Genomic DNA, 18,897 nt, shown 5'->3' on the forward strand with positions numbered 1-18,897 from the left:
TGCTGAAGTGACCTCAAGATTGGACCTCACATCACACACCCTGACAGGAAAGTGGATAGGAACCATAGATGCTTTTTCACTTGAGGAAAGCATCTATGGTTACCACACACTTTCACGTCAAGATGTGCGATATGAGGCCCAATATTGAGGTCACTACAGCACAACTCCAAAGAAAATGAACGTAAACGAAGCAAGCATGAAATATCCCACCATCATAAGAAGCTCAAACATTCACTCTTGATTTACCACACTAAGCATGCCTACACTACAATGGGAACTTAAAGAAAAAAGAAACACCAAAGAAAAAGAAAACCTGGATTTCTACCAAGTGTGATTATAAAGAATTGATCAATATATCTCAATCATCTGAAATCTTAATTGCAGCAAAACATGGATAAATAAGTTTGATCTCACTTACAAAATAGCAATCCATTTTTTTCATCTAAATTGCTGGAAACACTCTTACAGTATATCGACCTTTCACCAAACAGAAGACTAAAGAAATCCTTCAGAGTAAGTCCCTTAGTAATATGCTTTTCGAGGATTGTTCTGCATTAAGGAAATAATAATAACAAATATAAGAAAATAAAGGCAACCAAGGGCCTTTAGCATGGAATTATCAATAATAAGGAAAATTTTCTTTACCAGAGGGTTGGGTCTGTAACGGTAACCAAGCATCATCCTCTTCTTATACTGCTCGTAGATGTCATCTTCAGGTGTTACCTCACAAGGATGTTCTGCTCCAACCCCCAAGTTGTTTGATTTTACATTTCCTGCCATTACGGGATCTGCACGTCCACTCTTGGAGCTCCCCAGACCCTCACCTGCAAAATGCACCAGAGTTTTCTCTTGCATAACATATCAATTGCAAAAACCCTATATATAGGTACAATAGCAGGCCTAAACCAATATATAAAAATAAAATCCAATTGTGTATAAGTTTTTACGATATAATGTAATAAAGAGTATATCTGCACAAATAGAATATGGGCACGAAAAAGAGGGAAAAACCTATTCCACAAAATTAGAGGCTTTAGATATGTACATTGATGCTCAAATTTATCCTCAAACCTATCCCTGTTTATGTGCAATTATGTATTCCTGAACCTGTTCATGTGTTTATAAACTACCTATGGCATAGTATTTCATATCAACGATATCTAAGGACGAGGAGATAAAAGGAAAGAACTGTTCTGAGAATTCTTCAATGAAGAGAGATCTTAGCACTAGAAGACATAATTATAGAAAGAATGAAGATCATAGACAGATGAACTCTCGCAAAATTAGGATGACATAAGTAAAGAAGCTTTTGCATGGACGTAAAGTAGGAGTTTGGTTCAGTAAGCTTAGGAGGTCCTGTATGGAAGCATTGAGAACTTTTCCTTGAGATTTCTTCTTTTCTGGAAACAGTAGAAATTCATTTTTTAAGGAAAATTTTCCTAAGCTTCAGTATAAGAGCCTTCTCTTCTTTTGCTTTTTTTCAAAAGGTATGATGCAATTTATTAATAACAAGGAAAAAACTGCAGTCTAGATGACCGACCACTACAAGAAGAGACAGCCTTTGTCATTTAGGCTACAAAGCAATGTTGTTAAATAGCATATGCTGCAAGGGGGAAAAAAGAGAAAAAAATGCAGAAAATGTTTAGAAGTAATAGTTTTCTTTTTCTTTTTCTTTTGAGTCTTGCAAGTGAGAGAGTGACTTAAGTTGAGACTTGAACATTGAGAGTAATAGTGTAAGTAGAGATTAGAGAATATTCATAATTATGTGAGAATGTATTAGAAAATGTAATGAGATTTAATAGTTGGAGGCTTTGTAAGAGTTCTAAAGAGATTAGAAGGTAGAAGAGATGTTGTAAAAGGAGTATGGGGGTAGAAGTGGGACATCCATAAGAGAAAAATGAGTTTGTCATAAATAAAAAAATGTGTCCCAACAGTATGCTATCACATATTGTGCAGATAGCATACTTTTATATATGCAATGGTAGCACATGCGAAATATAGCTTGGAAAAGGCTTATGTGATTGCATATTCGCATATGTGATCGCATTTGATAACACTGCTACAAACTGAATGCCATAACAGGGCCTTTGCTGATCAAAAAGATTCTAATTACAACAAAGATGAACAAAACATGTACATCAAGTAAAATTAACTGTTCATTAAAATTAGAAAATGATAAACAAACTATGCATTACATAAAAACAAAGATGAACAAAGTACACAACAACTATCGTGGAATTAAACTTTAAACAATGAAATTATAGGAGAGTGATGAAGCAAAGATAAAGACAACAAACAAGGCTATCAGAATACAAAATGGCTTCATAACAGGAGGGTTGACATTCAAGCCAATATTCCTACTTAATCTATGGGTTTCACATAAGAATCTCTACATGGTTCAAATTGACTTAGAAAAGTAAGATAACCCCCAAAATTAAAATCATTACAAACATGTACGGGAGGGTAATAACTAGTGCAAAAATAATAAGTGGTACAATAAGCATAATCCTAGTTACAATGTCTACACCAGAGGACAATGGGTGTTTCTATCTTCTTGCACTTGCAAAGGAAGAATAGCTACTCATGTTCCAAAGGAGATCCTTTGGTGCATGATATTTGCAATTACGAGATGTTGGTTGATTATAATGGAGGCCTAAAAATACAAAACTATAGCCATGGAAGGATACTTTGGATTCAAGGATTATATGAGAAGTCGAACGAAAACAAAGTAAATGTAGTGTAATTCTAGCATAGTTAACACTGATGAACATGAAGTACCTGAAAATGACTAGTTCTATCATTACAGTTCAATTAGTCATAAAGAACGAGGTTGAAGAAGTTGAGAATGGAACGAGGTTACAGGCTGTCACGGAGTGATGCATACCGGTCATACTGAAGAGTGATTTTATAACACAACAATAAGAGTGCAATGTTTTACGGGAAGGTAGAGTAGTCCTAATAGGTGATACAATAATGGGAAATCAATCGAGTTGATCTTGGCATGTTCAACAAGAAATACAGTATCAACGAGTGCTTAAGCTGGTATTTGTTGAAACTTCTTAAAAAATAATAAGAAGATGGCTGAAAAGGAAGTCGATGGAAAGAGTAAGAAAAATTTTGAAGACATACTAAAGAAAACATAAGGCCTTTGGCCAAAAACAGAAAATTGCAGAAAAGAATTCATAAACCAACCCAAAATACTTGGGGCGTTCAACAATTGAGTGAAACCATTTGATAGTCCCTAGAAAATCATGAGCTGGTATTGGCAAAAAAGGGATACAAATATATAAATACATGAGAGACGAAATTATGAAATATTGTTTTGCCAGAAGAGAATAAAATGCAAAACAAAGTAAATGTAAAGCAACTCTACCAATGTTTAGTTAACATGGATGAGCAGGAAATACCCAGAAATGACTAGTTCAATTACTAATAAAGAATGAGAAGTTGAGCATAAAAGTAGTGTTTGGATGGATAAAGAAGAGGTTCACTTTCAGACTGCATGTTGGCAATCCAGGAACATGTTCATAAATCAGTAAAGCACAGGTAAGGAAGTTAAAATTGACGAGGGTAAGAAAAATTATAAATGAGCTCATTAAAGGTAAGGGGTGCTTTTGGATGTTCAACAGAAAAGAAGAAAAAAAAAAGTAGAAAAGGAAGACGATGAGGTAGCAAGAAACAATTTGAAGAGGCACACATAAAGAGACTTGAATAAAATGAAATGGCAGAAAGAATTCATGAAGCCAACCACATACAGTAGGGATTTGGGACCAGGCCTTGTTGATGAGTGAGTGACAAGCCTTTTAAATACATAGACACAATGACATTTACAAAACTTTAGTTGGGAAAAAAAAAATTAAACAGGCACCTCACTTGATTAATTAAGCTACAGTCAGATCAAGGCTTGTGGATGAGAGTTCAATATTTCTATGTATATGAAACATTTCGAAGGTGATTATGACAATGTTAAAACTCAACCAGTCATGGGTTCAAAATTTCAGTAAAGTCATCTGAAGTTTCAGTGGGCACAAACACAAATCATGGATTTAAAATTTCAGCCAAGTCTCATCAGTTTTCATGGATACCGATATAGAACATTTAATCGAGTGACTAATCAAAAGTCATAATCAACTTCAACAAATGTAGAAAGTATAAATACATAGGGGAATGCTAATGTGCAGGATCTCATGGGTACATTAGCATTCTCCACCACAATTTTTTTCCAATAATAACCCTACTCATTTTGTCTTTAAGTGAAAAAGACAAGGCTACATTAGTCTTCATAATAAATGTTTTTTTTTTACATAATAAATATTTAATTGCATTCAGTCTTTAGATTTAAATATCTTGTTTGCAATAAATGCTTAGGAAATCAATGCAAACAAGCATTTATTATGTTAAAAGACCAACATACTCCTATCTTTTTCACTAAAAAGACAAAATGAATTAGTGAATTATTGGAAAAAAAATATGATGAGAATGTTATCGTCCCCATGAGGTCTTGGACATTTGCATTCCCCATATATATAATATATATAGAGAGAGAGAGAAAGAGTACCTTCTTTCCAACCCATTTTCGACAGAAGTTTATGCCCGACATTATCAGCTTGGATTCTAGACCTTTCTGCAGTCTCCTTTGCAGCTTTCTGTGCAGCTGCGTCATTGCAGGTAGCTAAGAACTTCTCAAGTTCTTCTTGTGGAATGTAATCCCCCATGTGATGGCCCTTTTTGGGTGGAGCTGCTACATTGCACAAGAAAATAAGTTAATGCGCCTTATAATTGCTGGCTTCAAGGCAAAGTTAATGCTGCAGAGAGTAGTCAAGAAGATAGAAAGATTAAAAAAGAAAAGGTTTCTAATACACAATGGAACATCTACTTTCAATTTGAGTTGAGAAATACTCGAACAAAAATGTTTACTACAACAAATGCACAGTTGGTTCTTTTTTAATAGGTATAGGTTTAATGGTTAGAAAATGAAGTTGGGTTCAAGGGGGTCTGAACCTGGGACATAGGAACAACAATCCACATGTCTTACCACGTGGGAGCACAGCTGGTTGTCATCTGCCTTAACTATTTTATCAATAACATCAACAAGAAAGGGGGAAAAAAAAGAAAGGTAATTTTTTTTTTTATATGTAAAAAAAAAAAGGTAATGATAGATTGTAACCTGGACCTTGAAGAGAAGCAGGCGGAGGCATCTCATCTTTTGACTGTCTAGGCTGCCTTCGTCGCTCCTCTTGTGCAGCCTTCTTCATGTAAAATTCCATCATTGCTATAGGATCTGTTGCAGGTGGAGCACTGGATTCACCTAAAGAGACACAATATGGCCTTAATGTAAGAGATCAGTTCTGGCCACAAATCATGGTTCATAAGCAGGCCAACATATGTTCAATTCCATAGATATGGAAACAAAACATACCTGGAAATAAACATGCCAACATGCATAGTCATAAGAAAAAATCTTTAATCAAAATTATTTTAAGAGGCCAGTATGAATTTTAGTAACAATAATAGCATGTCAAACATCTATGTAGGACCAAGTGGTCCATGTTGCCATAATTGAAATGAAAAGTTTGAAATTGTAGCTATATTGTTATGACCGTAAGTGTAGTATATATTTTTCCTTTTCTTTTCTTCTTTTCTTATTTTCTTCTTTTCTTTTTTTTCTTTTTTGTTTTGCATTAATTTCTTAGTTTACTAGACTATTAAACAGCAGTGAGCAAGTTGATATCACGAAGTCTCAAGGCATTCATTAGCATCAGCCACCCACCATTGAGTTTTTAATGTGGGGCGCAAATCAAGCCAACAGCCATGGGTTGCAATGGTAATTTTGTAATCATTTAGATTACCTCTTGTTTTGGTCAAGAGTTATTTTTTATCACTTATTTTTGGAAATAGTTTTAGGTTAGTTTCAAGTTAATTTTTGGTTTATTTTAGGGGTCAAATATGATTTTAAGTATTTTACATCATGTTTCTTTGGTCCTTACTTTAAGGGGTCAAAACTTGTTGTGTGTCATTTGAAAGGTTATTCAGTTACCTATCCAAAAGAGCCTAAAATTTTGCAATTCCGATTAATTTTGAGAAAGTAATAGCTAAAATACTGATAGGGTATCAGTTTTACACTTTGGGTGGTCAAAATTTGTCGTATGCCATTTGAAAGGTTGTTTAGTTAATTGAACAAAGAGCTCAAGATTTTGTGATTCTAATGAATTTTGAGAAAGTAATAGCCAAAATACTAATAGGGTGTCAATTTTACATGGGATTGACTTATTAAGGTCAGAAGTGACAATGTTTAAGTCATATTAGAATTATGAGTTTGAGTTAATATGTGAGAACCCATATATATATATATATTCACGCAGTTTATAGAATAAAAAGAAATTTTACAGCTCACTTCTTGAGGTTTCTCTAGTGATTGGATATGGTGTAAAGTCATCTTGGTGTGATGCCAAGAACCCTTGGTGTAATTTCAAGGTAAAACTATATATCATCTTTTTCTCTTTAATCTTCTTCTCCTTTATCTTCTTCTTCAATCCATTTTTTGCTTATATGTGAGAAATCAACCCATCCAAACCGTTCTTAGCTCGCAAGAAACCACCCAAATCTATCCTATTGCAAAAAGTAAAAAACTATCCAAACTCTTTCAAAACATAAGACATATTTGATTGCAAGGCAAATCCAAGAGAAAATCATTTACCATAACTTTTACTATTTTACCTTGTTTAAGGTAAGGTAAATCAAATTAGTGTGGAAAATGATTTGCCCAATGCCATGAGACTTGCCCTTCAAATGGGCAAATCATTCTCACCCCCCCCCCCCCCGGGAAAATCAAATTCCAACCTGTAGGGAAAATATTTAGTGAATGGCCAGGAAAATGTTCAAAAATTATCAATCAAAAATTAAAATATATAATTAGTAAAATTAATTATAATTTAAAAAAAAAAAATTAGTAAAAATAGTAAATTTTACCATAAATCTAAAAAAAATTTATTATTGGTCAAGAAAATGTGTAAAAACCATCAACCCAAAATCAAAACATATGATTAATAAATGTAACCATAATTAAATTATTTAAGTAAAAAAAAATTAACTAAAAATCATAAAATCAGCAAAATTTACCATAAATCTAAGAAAAAAAATGTGATGAACCAATAAAATGTACAAAAATTATAGTAAATAACTATTAAACTAATTATAAATAATTTAATCTAATTAAAAATTAGAAAAAAATTGTTTAACCAAGAAAATGTGTAAAAAGATATTCAAAATATAATTTTTTTTTAATTATTAAAATTGGATTATTTACTTAGTAATATTTACCATAAATCTAACAACAAATTGGTGAGTAAGTAAAAATTGGGTAAAAGTTTCTGTTAGAATTTATATTATTGTAAAAAGGGCATATTGGTCTTTAAACCAAAATTAATATAAATAGGGAGAGAGGAGGCCTCTCTCAAAAATCTCTTCACCCCCATTTTTTTTTTCTCTCCTCTTCTCCATTAACTTAGATTTCTGCATGGTATCAGAGCACTAATCTACGATAGAGATCTAGGATTCTTCTTCTTTTCTTATTATTCCTTCAATTTTTTTTCACTTGGTTTGTTCACTTGATTTTGATCATGGTGTGAACAAAACCCCGTGTTCTAGGTCTTATTGGTGTTTGTTTCAAACCCCAATGTAAATCTAAGGTTTGGTCGAAGGTTTGTTAGTGTTTGTTTGAAGTTTCGACGCGATTGGAGCTAATTCCAAGCTTGGAGGCCGAAATCCTAACTTTTGGGTTTTTGATTTTCTTTACAACTGCAAGCTTCCATGCATCCCTACCCAAACCGCACCACTCATAGGGTCATTCCCTATCACCCTCCATCTTTATTTTGTTCGTTTGGTGCTCTGGTAAGTTTTCGAAGAAAGAAAAATCGAATTTCGAAGTCGACAAATTGTGGTTTGTGAGTTGAGTTATTTCTTATGGAATCTACTACTTCCAATGAGGATAAACAATCATGGGATGGTGTTAGTGCTTGTGTGATAGTAGTTAAACTAAATGACACCAATTATCTTCACTGGTCATCCTCCATGATGAGATGTTAACCCCGAAGAACAGGAATTTATGGAGACTGGGTGAGTGAAGATGTTTTAGTTATGAATTGACTTTTTGCTACTATGGAGCCGGTGATCAATGCCAACATGGTATTGTTGTCTTCAGGTAAAGCTATCTAGGATTATGTAAAGGACATGTATTTTAATGAACGGAAAGTCTTCAGAATTTATGAGATCTAAGAATCTATCTTCACCCTAAGGCAGAACGGGAAGCATGTTAGTGAGTATTACAACACTCCTCGAAGACTTTGGGAAGAGTTGGCAAAGTATCAACCTCTCACGACCAGTTTAAAAGTATAAAATAAAAAATAAATAAATAAATAAATAATCATGAAGAATTTTATACTACAAAAAAAAAATTTAGACTGGATACTGAATTTTAATCTATTAAGGGTCAAATATTAGCTAGAGAGACTTTACCTACAACTGCCAATGCCTTTTCTCAAGTTGTATGGATTACACCTACCTCATTTGTGTCTTAGGGTTCTTCATCCCTAGTTGGTAAAGAATCTTCCGCTCTCACCACAAGCAGCCCCCACGGTGGTGGTAGAGGACGTGGTAATCCGAGTGGTCGTGGCGATGGCCATAAAGGTCATGGAAGTCGTGGTGGTAGAGGAACTAACAACAATATGAAGTGCACATATTGTGGTTTCAATGATCATACTCAAGATTTCTGTTGGGACAAGTGGGGTAAGCCAGCTTGGGCCAGTCAAGCTAGTGAAGAGTCTCAACAGACTGGAGAGTATTATTCCATCTATGCTGGTTCAACACGGAGTATCTACTAGGGGTGCAACTTGGTTCGGTTTGGTTCGATTTAAGGTCAAATTGGAACCGAACAGACATAGGTCGGTTCCACTAAATAAGAACTAGAACCGAACCAATTTCCATTGGACCCAAACTAAATTAAAGTCGGTTTGGTTCGGTTCGGTTCGACGGATTGCAAATATTTTATAAATTATAAGTAATATTTTTTAATGAAAAAATAAACATAAAATTTCATATAATAAATCACAGATCTATCCATAAAAAGTCATTAGTGTATCCAAAAAAGATCACTAATCTATGTACTAACTCTAAAATAATTCATAATAATTATTATATACATATATATTTATTTATTGCATAGGGGTTCGGTTCTCGATTTAGTTCGGTTCTATACAAGCTTGATCCAAGAACCAAACCAAATTGATCAGTTCTCCATTTTCGTAACCCAGAACCGAACCGCAACTTGTTCCAAACTAAACCAAACCACCCGAAAGCTATCGGTTTGGTTCGGTTCTCCGTTTGAACTGGACCAAGTTGCACCCCTAGTATCTAGATGTCTCAACTTCTTCGAAGTTTCTCTACCTCATTAGTACATCCAATACAGACACGCTTACCAACACAGGTAATTATGCTCATGTGGTTGCCCAGTCACCATCTACCTGGGTGATTGACTCGAGCTAGTTCCCATATGTCTAGTATACCTTCTCTTTTCCTAATTTCGTTCTTCTAAATCCAATATTTTCCTACCTTATGGCAATACTAGACCTGTTTCTTGAGTGGGAACCATCCATCCTACTCCATCATATCACTATCATCTAGTTTATCTGTATCTGATTTTCCTTTTAATTTGTTATCTGTGAATCAACTTACTAATTCCCTTAATTGTTCTATGACACTCCTTTCTTCTTCTTGTCTTATCAAAGACCTCAAGACAAAGAGGATGATTGGTTTGGGGCATGAAGCTAATGGTCTATATTACCTTAGATAAGAGAAAGGCCGAAGGCACTAAGCTCATTTGTTTCCCCATTGTAGTGGCATTATCGTTTGGGTCATCCATTTTTAATTAAGTTACGTCAATTGTTTCCTTATTTTAAGCAATTATCAAGTCTTGAATGTGAGGCTTGCCAATTGGGCAAGCATCATCATAGTTATTTTCCTTCTACAGTTGAGAGTCAACAATTGAAAAAATTTGATGTAGTCCATTTGGACAGCTGGGGACCTTCAAGAATAAAAAGTATATCTGATTTCTCTTATTTTCTTATCTATGAATGATTTCTCATATAACGTGGTTATTTTTATTAAAGGATAGATCTAAATTTCATTATGTTCTTACTACATTCTACAATGAAATTCGAGTTTAATTTGGTACACCAATAATAATAAAAATTGTTCTGATAGAACCCTTGAATGTATATAGACTTCAATTCAGAATTTGTTTTCAGCCCATGGCATTATTCATCAGACCTTGTGTGCTCATATATCCCAACAAAACCCGGCTAAGCGCAAGCATCGCCATTTATTGGACGTTGCTCACACACTTACATTTAACATGAATGTGCCCAAAACTTATTGGTCTAATGTTGTCTCCATTGCTTGTTTCCTAATTAACCATATGCCATCTACTATTCTTGTAAGTCATACACCATTTTTTGTGTTATATCCTTTTGGTCAACACTTTCATCTTCCACCACATGTGTTTGGTTGTCCTTTGTTCACAATTTGTAACCAAGTCGAGATAAGTTGGCTCATTAGGCTATCAAATGTGTATTTTGAGGGCTATTCTCCCACTCAAATGATGCTCTAGCTCCGTTGCAGGTTTATCGACGAAACAGTACGAGAAAAGCAACACCAAGGATACCAACCCCACATCCACCGTCTTCTAGTCTTGAGGCTCCGAGACCAGCTGATTTAGACCAACCAATTGCTCACAAAAAAGGTACTCAAGAATGCACTAAACATCCTATAAGTAACGTTTTGTCTCTTCATCGTATCTCATCCACGATGAAGTCCTCTGCCATGTCATTGCCCTCTATTTCTATTTCTCCCTCTTATACAAATGCACTAGCTTCACCTGGTTGGAAGTTGGCCATGGATGATGAGATAAGGACATTATAGGTCAGTCAGACATGGGAGATTGCATCTCTACCTCCTAGTAAGATAACAGTGGGTTGTAGATGTGTATGTCATTAGATGCCTCCCAGATGGGTCAGTTGAAAGGCTAAAAGAAAGGTTAGTAGCTAAAGGCTACGCTTAGACTTATGGAGTTGATTATGTGAAGACTTTTTCCCAAGTAGCTTGTCTCAACTTGGTAATGATACTATTACTTGTGGCTGCATGTTATGATTGACTTCTTTACAATTCGATATCAAAAATACATTTCTTCATGGAGACCTGCAAATAAAAGTTTATATGAACCAACCCTCAAGATATGTAGTTCCTGGGAAGTCAGAATTGGTATACAGACTGGAGAAGTCCATTTATGGACTGAAGTAATCTCCATTGACAAGTTCAATTTTGTGTTGTTGGATTATGATTTTCAGGTCATCTTTTGATCACTCAGTCTTCATTCAGAAGACGGTACATGGGACTAATAATGTTTATCATATGGTATAACTATGCAGGGATTGTTGAGTTGAGAAGTCATCTTGCTAAACATATTCAAACTAAGGATTTGAGGGTCATTTGGTATTTCTTGGATATTGAGGTTGCCAAATCTAAATCTGGGATAAATCTCTCTCAGAGAAATTGGAATTGGTATATGAGACTCGTGTGCTTGGTTCTAGGCCCGTGGATACCCCTATGGACAACTCCATCAAGCATGATGAACAGGGAGAGCTATTTGATGACGCTAGAAAACATAGACGCCTAGTTGGTAAAACTCATTTATCTCAAAAATCTCCTCCTTCATTTTTCTTCTTCTTCTCTCATCATCTCCATTAACCTCGATTTCTACAATTTCAAAGTCAAATATTGGATTATTTCATTATTAAAAGTAATTTTTTAAGTAAAATTAATATGAATATTAAAAAATTACAATAAATATTAAAAAATTAGTCAGTTATTTGTTGGTATGACCATACTTTTAATTGATCATAGAATGTTGTTTAATTTTTATGCAGTAGAGTGTTTCAAATATTTTGAGTTATTTGCAAAGCACCTTCAATATTCGTCTATTAGATGAATCATTTTCGTGTAATTTTAGAAAAGAAATTCTCGGAAGATTTTCACAACAAATCATAGTATCATACTTTTTTAATGGTTTTATCATTATTTATACATAGTAATTAAAAGAATATATTTTTAAATAAAAAGATTTACTTTATTTTACATCGTGCATTCAAACACGAGCAAATAATTTTTTGAGAAATCATTTGCCAAGCAAATCTTTTTTCCCAACAATCAAACACGCCCGCCCTTATATTTGAAACCTACAACCCAATCTAAAACTTTCAAACCTTACCTCTAGTAAATCTACCCCTATTTCATACCTCTAAACCTAATTACGACACTCTATTCCAAAATATCGTAATTGCAAATCTTTGAACAGCATTGTGAAACCTTCCATAATGGCCAATGAAACCTTTTAGACTTGAAACCCCTTTCTATAATTTTTCTGTCTTCTTCATCACCAAATTAGTCTTTCCCCTATACCCTTCCTAAAGTAAAACAAACCTATAATTCATAAAACCTAGGTTGTCCTACATCAGTTTTGAGAGATCTTTTGTGCATATTTTTTATTTTCATAAATATAACACATCTTCCTTGTAGCATATTGTTTTTACAGCTTCTTAAGTTCTTAATTTTATAATTTCCTAAAAAAATGCATGCACGTTCCTCATGGTCTATATAATGTCATAGCTTTTGAAATTGTCATAATGCTTCTATACATTTAAATACTACCACAACATGTTTCCATGACTACAAGGACCAAAACTCAAACTGAAACCAACATTTAGAACATGACACGGTACAATAGAACATGTTTCCATATCCTTTTATTTCAAATTCTTGCCGCCCATTTATTCCAAACTTTACCTTAACCTTCTACAACCATCCTAACCGATCAAGAATCCTCTAATTCCATCAAGAAATCTTGTCCAACCTTCCAACCTTTTTGTCCCATTGAAAGCATCCCCATATCAACTCTTTAACTTTATTACAAAATAACCATAATTGCAAAATTTGCGTTTAGGATTTCAACATATAACCAATGGGGATTGTTGAAACCTCCATAATAGCCAACAAAATCTTTTGGACCTAAATTGATTAATCCTTGAAAGGATAAGAGTATGTAAATTGACTAATAGTATTTAGTGATTTCTTATTTGAATTGTGGATGCATGTATGTTAGATTCCTAGTTTTACTTATTTATATTTTGATTGCTTTAATGGCTCATTCTATATCTCAGATTCATCATTTTAGGTTAGATTTCACCGTCTTGCATGACTAAATACTAATGCAATTGACCATCCATGTTTGTTCTGTTTTGCAATTTTTCTGTTGCAATTTTTATGATCTATATCACCTTGACATACAAAATTAAGACAGAAAAGATAAGCTAGAAGACATCCCTTGGGACATAATACTACAATAGAAGCCTTTATGTCAGTTACATGCAGATGGCATCTCTAAAAGCAGTGCTTCAATGCACTTGAGAGAGGAGATTTCAAAAGATGCATGCCTCTGTAAGGAAAAGAACACATACCATAAGAAGAGTTTCTTCCAGCATAAGACGAATTGACAGTTGATGGGTTGTCTTCATTAGCTTCATATAAAGCAGAGGCTGGAATCTGATAATTAGGGTGCCGCTGAGGATGGCTCTTTTGGGAGTCATTTGACGTCCTAGAAGCAGAACTATTTGTACCGGCTGAAAATAAAAAAGAATCCAATAATTACCACTTTCACTAGAAGTACAAGAGCACTTAAATATTGCAGAACCCTAACAAGAATAAATGACAAAGCTAAAGTGCTTAATCGACCAGAAACCCTTTTCTTGAAATCATATTTTGCTTTTTTTCTATAGGTATAGGGCTAGCAAATGAATTTGGGTTCAAGGGGGAACTTAAAGAAGGAATAATCCCTTCTCCTCGATCTCCTTTGTTTGTTCTTTTTTTTGCTTATTTTCTTCAGAGAGAATAAGAGGGAGGAATACCAGAAAAGTGGATTGTGGCAAAGTGCAAGAAAAGTGAATATCATGCCATGGACATCCAAATGAAGTGGGGAAAAAACAACTCAAATTATGGAGAACAGAGTTAGAAGAGGATGGAGTATGAACCACTATGTGATGCTTGAGAATCCCTAGGCTGAGTAAGAGATTTTTCCTCCTCAATAAGCCGATACTCATAGTATTTGTAATCTGCACAGCCTGTATCAAACAGAAACCTGCAAGGTGCACAACTCGCAAAATAAAATTCAGTACAAGAAATCCATGCAACCAAAAACAAAAAACAACAACTAACAAAATCTCAGGTGCTAACGGGAGCAAACAGAACCAATCCACTTTCAATTACTTCAAAGAAGAAAGATAACCCTAGAAAGTTTCTGAACAAGGAGAGGAATTTAGCCTATGCTTTATAAACATATAGCGATGAAAGAATATTAATGACTAAGAATGCAACTCAAAAACTCTCCATTATCTTTTTCAGTGCCACCCTTTGAAATATTGACAAAAGATGTTCAAACAGATTTTATAAGCATGAATAGTTACACGATAGTGGATGGAAAGGGCTCTCAGCCACTAATATATAATGTGAAAGCATAGAAATTTCAAGAATGAGATTTCTATACCAGGCAAAGAAAAACAAAACATTATTGCCATCCCAGAGAAAACTTTTCATTGGCATTCATTCTGAAACTACTGTTTTTTTCCTCTAGTTATTCTTCTACCGTATACCCCAATTCACAAAACATCAAAATTTTGTGGTTTTTTCCCTGTTCGGAAGAGAGTCCATTTTAGAAAGCGCTTTCTGAGCATTGCATGGTGTTCATGTAAGCCACAATTTCTTGAAACTGGTACATTATTTTGATTGATTTGGGGCAATAACAAAAATGTTTTAGCATAAAATTTTAGGGAGAACCATTTCAGATAATTTCTTCCTCGCCATAAATTACAAAAGAATATTTTTCAAAGACAAAAGTTTCTAATAAAAATTATAATCCAAGAGATTTTTCTAGGCAACCATATGGTGCCTGACTAATTATTTCTTATATAAATTCTTTCTAACCTACATTGCATAAACAAGAAATTATAATTTCTTATATAAATGCTTTCTATTTCTTTCTTCTTTTCAATGGCCCTATTTAAAATGAAGTTTATTACTATGTAGGAAAGTGAACCGTGTTAGATTTTGGAGATTACCATATTGGAAACCTAACAATACTTCATGAGCACTGAAATGCCCACAGTTTGCCTACAAACAAAATACAGAGAGCTAAAAGAGTGAAGGAAACATCATTTTCTGTAAGTCAATGACAAAAGAAACTACATGTGGAGCAAAAAACTAAAAGGGCAGCAACGAATCGTATAGAAAGCAAACTAAAAAAAAAACAAGTAACTAAAAGAAGAAACAGGTGGCTAATGAAGTAGTTGTAGTAAAAAAAACATACTTGAAAGGTGTATTGCCAGGATTTCTCTGACGTGTGACATGTTCAAACTGCCTTCCATTTTTAGCCACAAAACTTGCTAATTTGTCTGCAACCTTCTTCACTGCAGGATCGCTTGGAGAAGCTGGTGCTGCATGTCACTTAAATAACGGATTAATACCAAGAGCATGAACAAGTGAATGCAAATTACTCGTGTAGCAGGGCGTGCCACATTTTCCAATTCTGTCATTCACATCTCTTTCCACCAAAGTCGATAGAGACTTAAGACATACGCTGCATTCATGAGAGAAGAACTTTCAAGAATTTATGCTTCCCTTATCCATCAACTTAAGTGTAGGAATAAATCCCAATAGGCTAATGGTGGAGGGGAAATCAACTCCCCAAATGGAACTAATATCCCCAAGAAACCATAAAATATATAAAAGAAATAGAAGATACATGAAATTAAATTGCTGGCCATAACCAACTTTATGTGCCTTCTTTTTTAATACAGATGTCAATGGTTGTGGAGCCTCAGATTGGGAACCACAGGTTGATATCAGATATAAGAATACGATAATTCATTGTAGCATGTATCTATTCTTATTACCAAAAAGAAATACAACCCTCAACTAACTCGAATATAAAGATATTAAATTTCGGAATTTATGTAATTTAATATGTAAGGATAGGATAGGAATACAAGCCTCCAAGGTCACTTATAAATTATTATTTTTTTGCTAAGTCCAAGATCACTTATAAATCTATAACATATGATACTAAAATATTGAAGCTTCAATGTATTTGGTGTGATAGAACCATATGGGCATGTATTTGGTGTAATAGAACCATAATGGATAATGAATCCAACTTCACAGCTCAATAGATCAGAAAGAACAGTACACAAAACATAAATATTTAAAATTCTGTAGTAGCAAACACTATAATAATTCCACAATCAGGGCTTTTACGTTTAAACAGATCATCTGGCTCCATTAAATGGACATATAAGATTAATTAAAGTAGGTTTCTGGAAAATTTTGTATTGGCTCAGCCAAGCGGCACACCAAAAATAAGTCTTCAATCCTTTTTCAAAGCACATTATATGCAGCTTTTTATAGCCAGTTCAATGCAGTGCAGCAAAGACCATGTTGATCAAAAGAAATAAAGTGTCACAAAGGAACATTTTTCTCATTTTTTCCAACTATGAATCCAGTGAGATGTTATTTAGTGTTTCATTTTGTAAAACCTTGATCTTTTTATTTTTATCTTTTTTGTTCTTTTGAGAGAGACTAAAAACCCGCCAACAATATAAAGCCAGAGTGAAAGATAAAAGGGTATATACATAAGCAATAATTACCAACATCCCCATGTTCCAATGATGAAACAGATGAATCCACTTGACCCAACTTTTGTCGTTTCGCTGGTCCATCAGCAGGAGCATTTTCTGCATCCCTTTCATCTTCATCCTCATCGGCACCTAGTCTGACAGGAGCAGCCGCAAGCTTCGACTTCTGCTTTAAACTGAATGCAAGTTTAACACTCGCCGGAGTGGCCTTGGCCTTGCTTGTATTGTTTGCTTTGGATTCCAAAGACAACTTATTGGTTGTAGAATTGGGCCTCAAAGCTCCAGATTGAGACTCTTTCAGTGCAGTTCCCCTCTCTTGTTGTTCTTGTTGAAGTTGCTTAAACCTTTCCAAAAATGAACCATCATTAACAAAGATGCTAGGAGCCTTTCCTTTCTCCATGGGCAAAAAACCAAGAGTGCTCAAGCCCGTTAGTGGAAATCCACTGTTTTAACCCAGAAGCTCTTCAAACTACTTAGGCCTTGAAATGCAACTTCAATCACTGATTGATCCTTGGCTGCATTCCTTATGCTACAAATTAGAAATACGGACAAACTTCCAAATATAATATACATAACGTCATAAGTTATCAATAAAATAAATAATATTTAGAGAGAAAATCAACCAATCGATCTATTGGAACTTAAATTAGCTATCATAAATAGCTATTTCTGCAAGAATCGTGATTAATTTTTCCCCAATAAACGTACCAAGCAAATACCATTATGGGTCTCTTGCATAATATTACTATTATTTCATATCCCGTACTTTCTCTCAAAAAATTATAGGATTAACAAGGCATTTTCATAAACAAATTTCAAAGGCATGGATAAGGAAGGAAAGAGAAAAAAATTAAAGTGAATCCAACCTCCACGAAACTTAGGTTCAGGATAGAATTAATAAAAGAAGAATGGAGCCCAATAAAATCCAAATTACTATAGTACCAAAACAAAATACCCAAATTTTAAACAATTTGATTCAAATCCAACCAATACAACAAAAGCTCCCAGTAATTAGGAGTGCGTCGTAACCTAATTCACTACAAATATAAAACGAAAACAAGAACCCTAACAGTTGAATCCCATACTTCTAAATTATCAAAATTTTAAGATTGATAAATTACCAGGAACGCATCAACCACCTCGCCAAAACATCAATTGCAACCAATCTTCCCAAATAATTTAGCTAATTAAAACCCTAAAAATCTGATGAATTAAATCCCTGATGATCTAACCTCTGAAAACCCTAGTATCTAAGTAAATTTGAAGGCCTAGGGAATCTCGTTTGAAACCCTAAATCTGAAAAAGATGCGCAAAATTAAATATGAAATCCAGAAAAAATTTAACAATAAATCTCTTATAGTACCTTTTCCTTCTGAAACCCTAGAATCGTTTATTCCAGATCGAATTCCTAGATCGATTGTACTTCCGTAACAGATATGGGAGGGAGCCTTCGAAAAGTAGTATCGAACAGAAACAGGCTTCGGAGAGTTTGTGGCGGAGACCAGCAAGGGTACGGCTTATATAGTGAGAAATATTTGGGATGCCTCCCTGAACATTAAACTAATTTTATTTGCCTCCTTAAATCTTTGACCATAAGTCCACTCGCTGAAAGAGAACTCATCTTATACACTCGAGAGTTGGATAACTATTGCACTTTCCATCCTTTAGAATGACACGTGGCACACCTACTTTTTGGAATATTAGTGGACGTTTGGATGGAGCTAGAAGTAGTTGAAGGGTTGTTTGGATAAATAATTGTGCCCAAGAGTTACTCCACGCAAGAATGAAAAATACTATTTGTGAAGAAAATGATTTTAGATCTCGTGAAAGAATTACAATACCTTCATTTAGATATACATGATATCTTGAACAAGGTTTCGCAAATCCCGGACAAGATGAACAAGATTTCTCTTGTATGCGTTAAAAGATTAAATTTTTTTAATTTAAAAAAAATAAAAAATAAAAAAAAGGAATTTGTACAAAATGAAGGTATTGTAGCTCTTTGTACAAAAGTTACTATTTTATCTCTTCAAAATTGGAAGAAAGCCATAAAAATCAAATGTTTCTCTATTTTTATTATCACACCCCCAAATTCAACACGAAATTC

General features: G+C 34.2%; 1 protein-coding gene across 9 annotated transcripts; it reads right to left on the reverse strand.

Moving 5' to 3' along the window:
• Window positions 1-303: 303 nt before the first annotated feature.
• Window positions 304-18,301, reverse strand: LOC147386671 (SWAP (Suppressor-of-White-APricot)/surp domain-containing protein / D111/G-patch domain-containing protein). Of its 9 annotated transcripts, none has more exons than XM_086423995.1 (9): window positions 18,154-18,301; window positions 16,803-17,305; window positions 15,467-15,593; window positions 14,136-14,242; window positions 13,566-13,727; window positions 5,174-5,308; window positions 4,559-4,738; window positions 646-824; window positions 304-549 (listed from the first exon to the last, which is right to left on the reverse strand). In XM_086423995.1, exons 2-9 carry the CDS (start codon window positions 17,188-17,190, stop codon window positions 523-525), a joined length of 1,305 nt encoding a protein of 434 aa, XP_086280121.1. In that variant the 5' UTR covers window positions 17,191-17,305; window positions 18,154-18,301; the 3' UTR covers window positions 304-522. The 9 variants fall into 9 exon arrangements, with proteins under 9 accessions (XP_086280121.1, XP_086280120.1, XP_086280119.1 ...); XM_086423994.1 differs by having other exon boundaries at window positions 4,559-4,741; XM_086423993.1 differs by having other exon boundaries at window positions 5,168-5,308.
• Window positions 18,302-18,897: the final 596 nt, after the last annotated feature.

Source organism: Akebia trifoliata, chromosome 14, assembly GCF_017979445.1.
Source record: "Akebia trifoliata isolate Shusen 1 chromosome 14, ASM1797944v1, whole genome shotgun sequence".
Lineage (NCBI taxonomy): Eukaryota > Viridiplantae > Streptophyta > Magnoliopsida > Ranunculales > Lardizabalaceae > Akebia > Akebia trifoliata.

Excerpts from the sequence above, each read along its gene's own strand:
- LOC147386671 (XM_086423987.1), bottom strand. The coding sequence starts at position 17,190 with ATGGAGAAAGGAAAGGCTCCTAGCATCTTTGTTAATGATGGTTCATTT. Across the intron at positions 15,594-16,787 it reads TGTTGGTAATTATTGCTTAT|CACCAGCTTCTCCAAGCGAT; the intron begins GTATATACCCTT and ends AGTGACATGCAG. Across the intron at positions 4,742-5,167 it reads TGCTTCTCTTCAAGGTCCAG|CAGCTCCACCCAAAAAGGGC; the intron begins GTTACAATCTAT and ends TGTGCAATGTAG.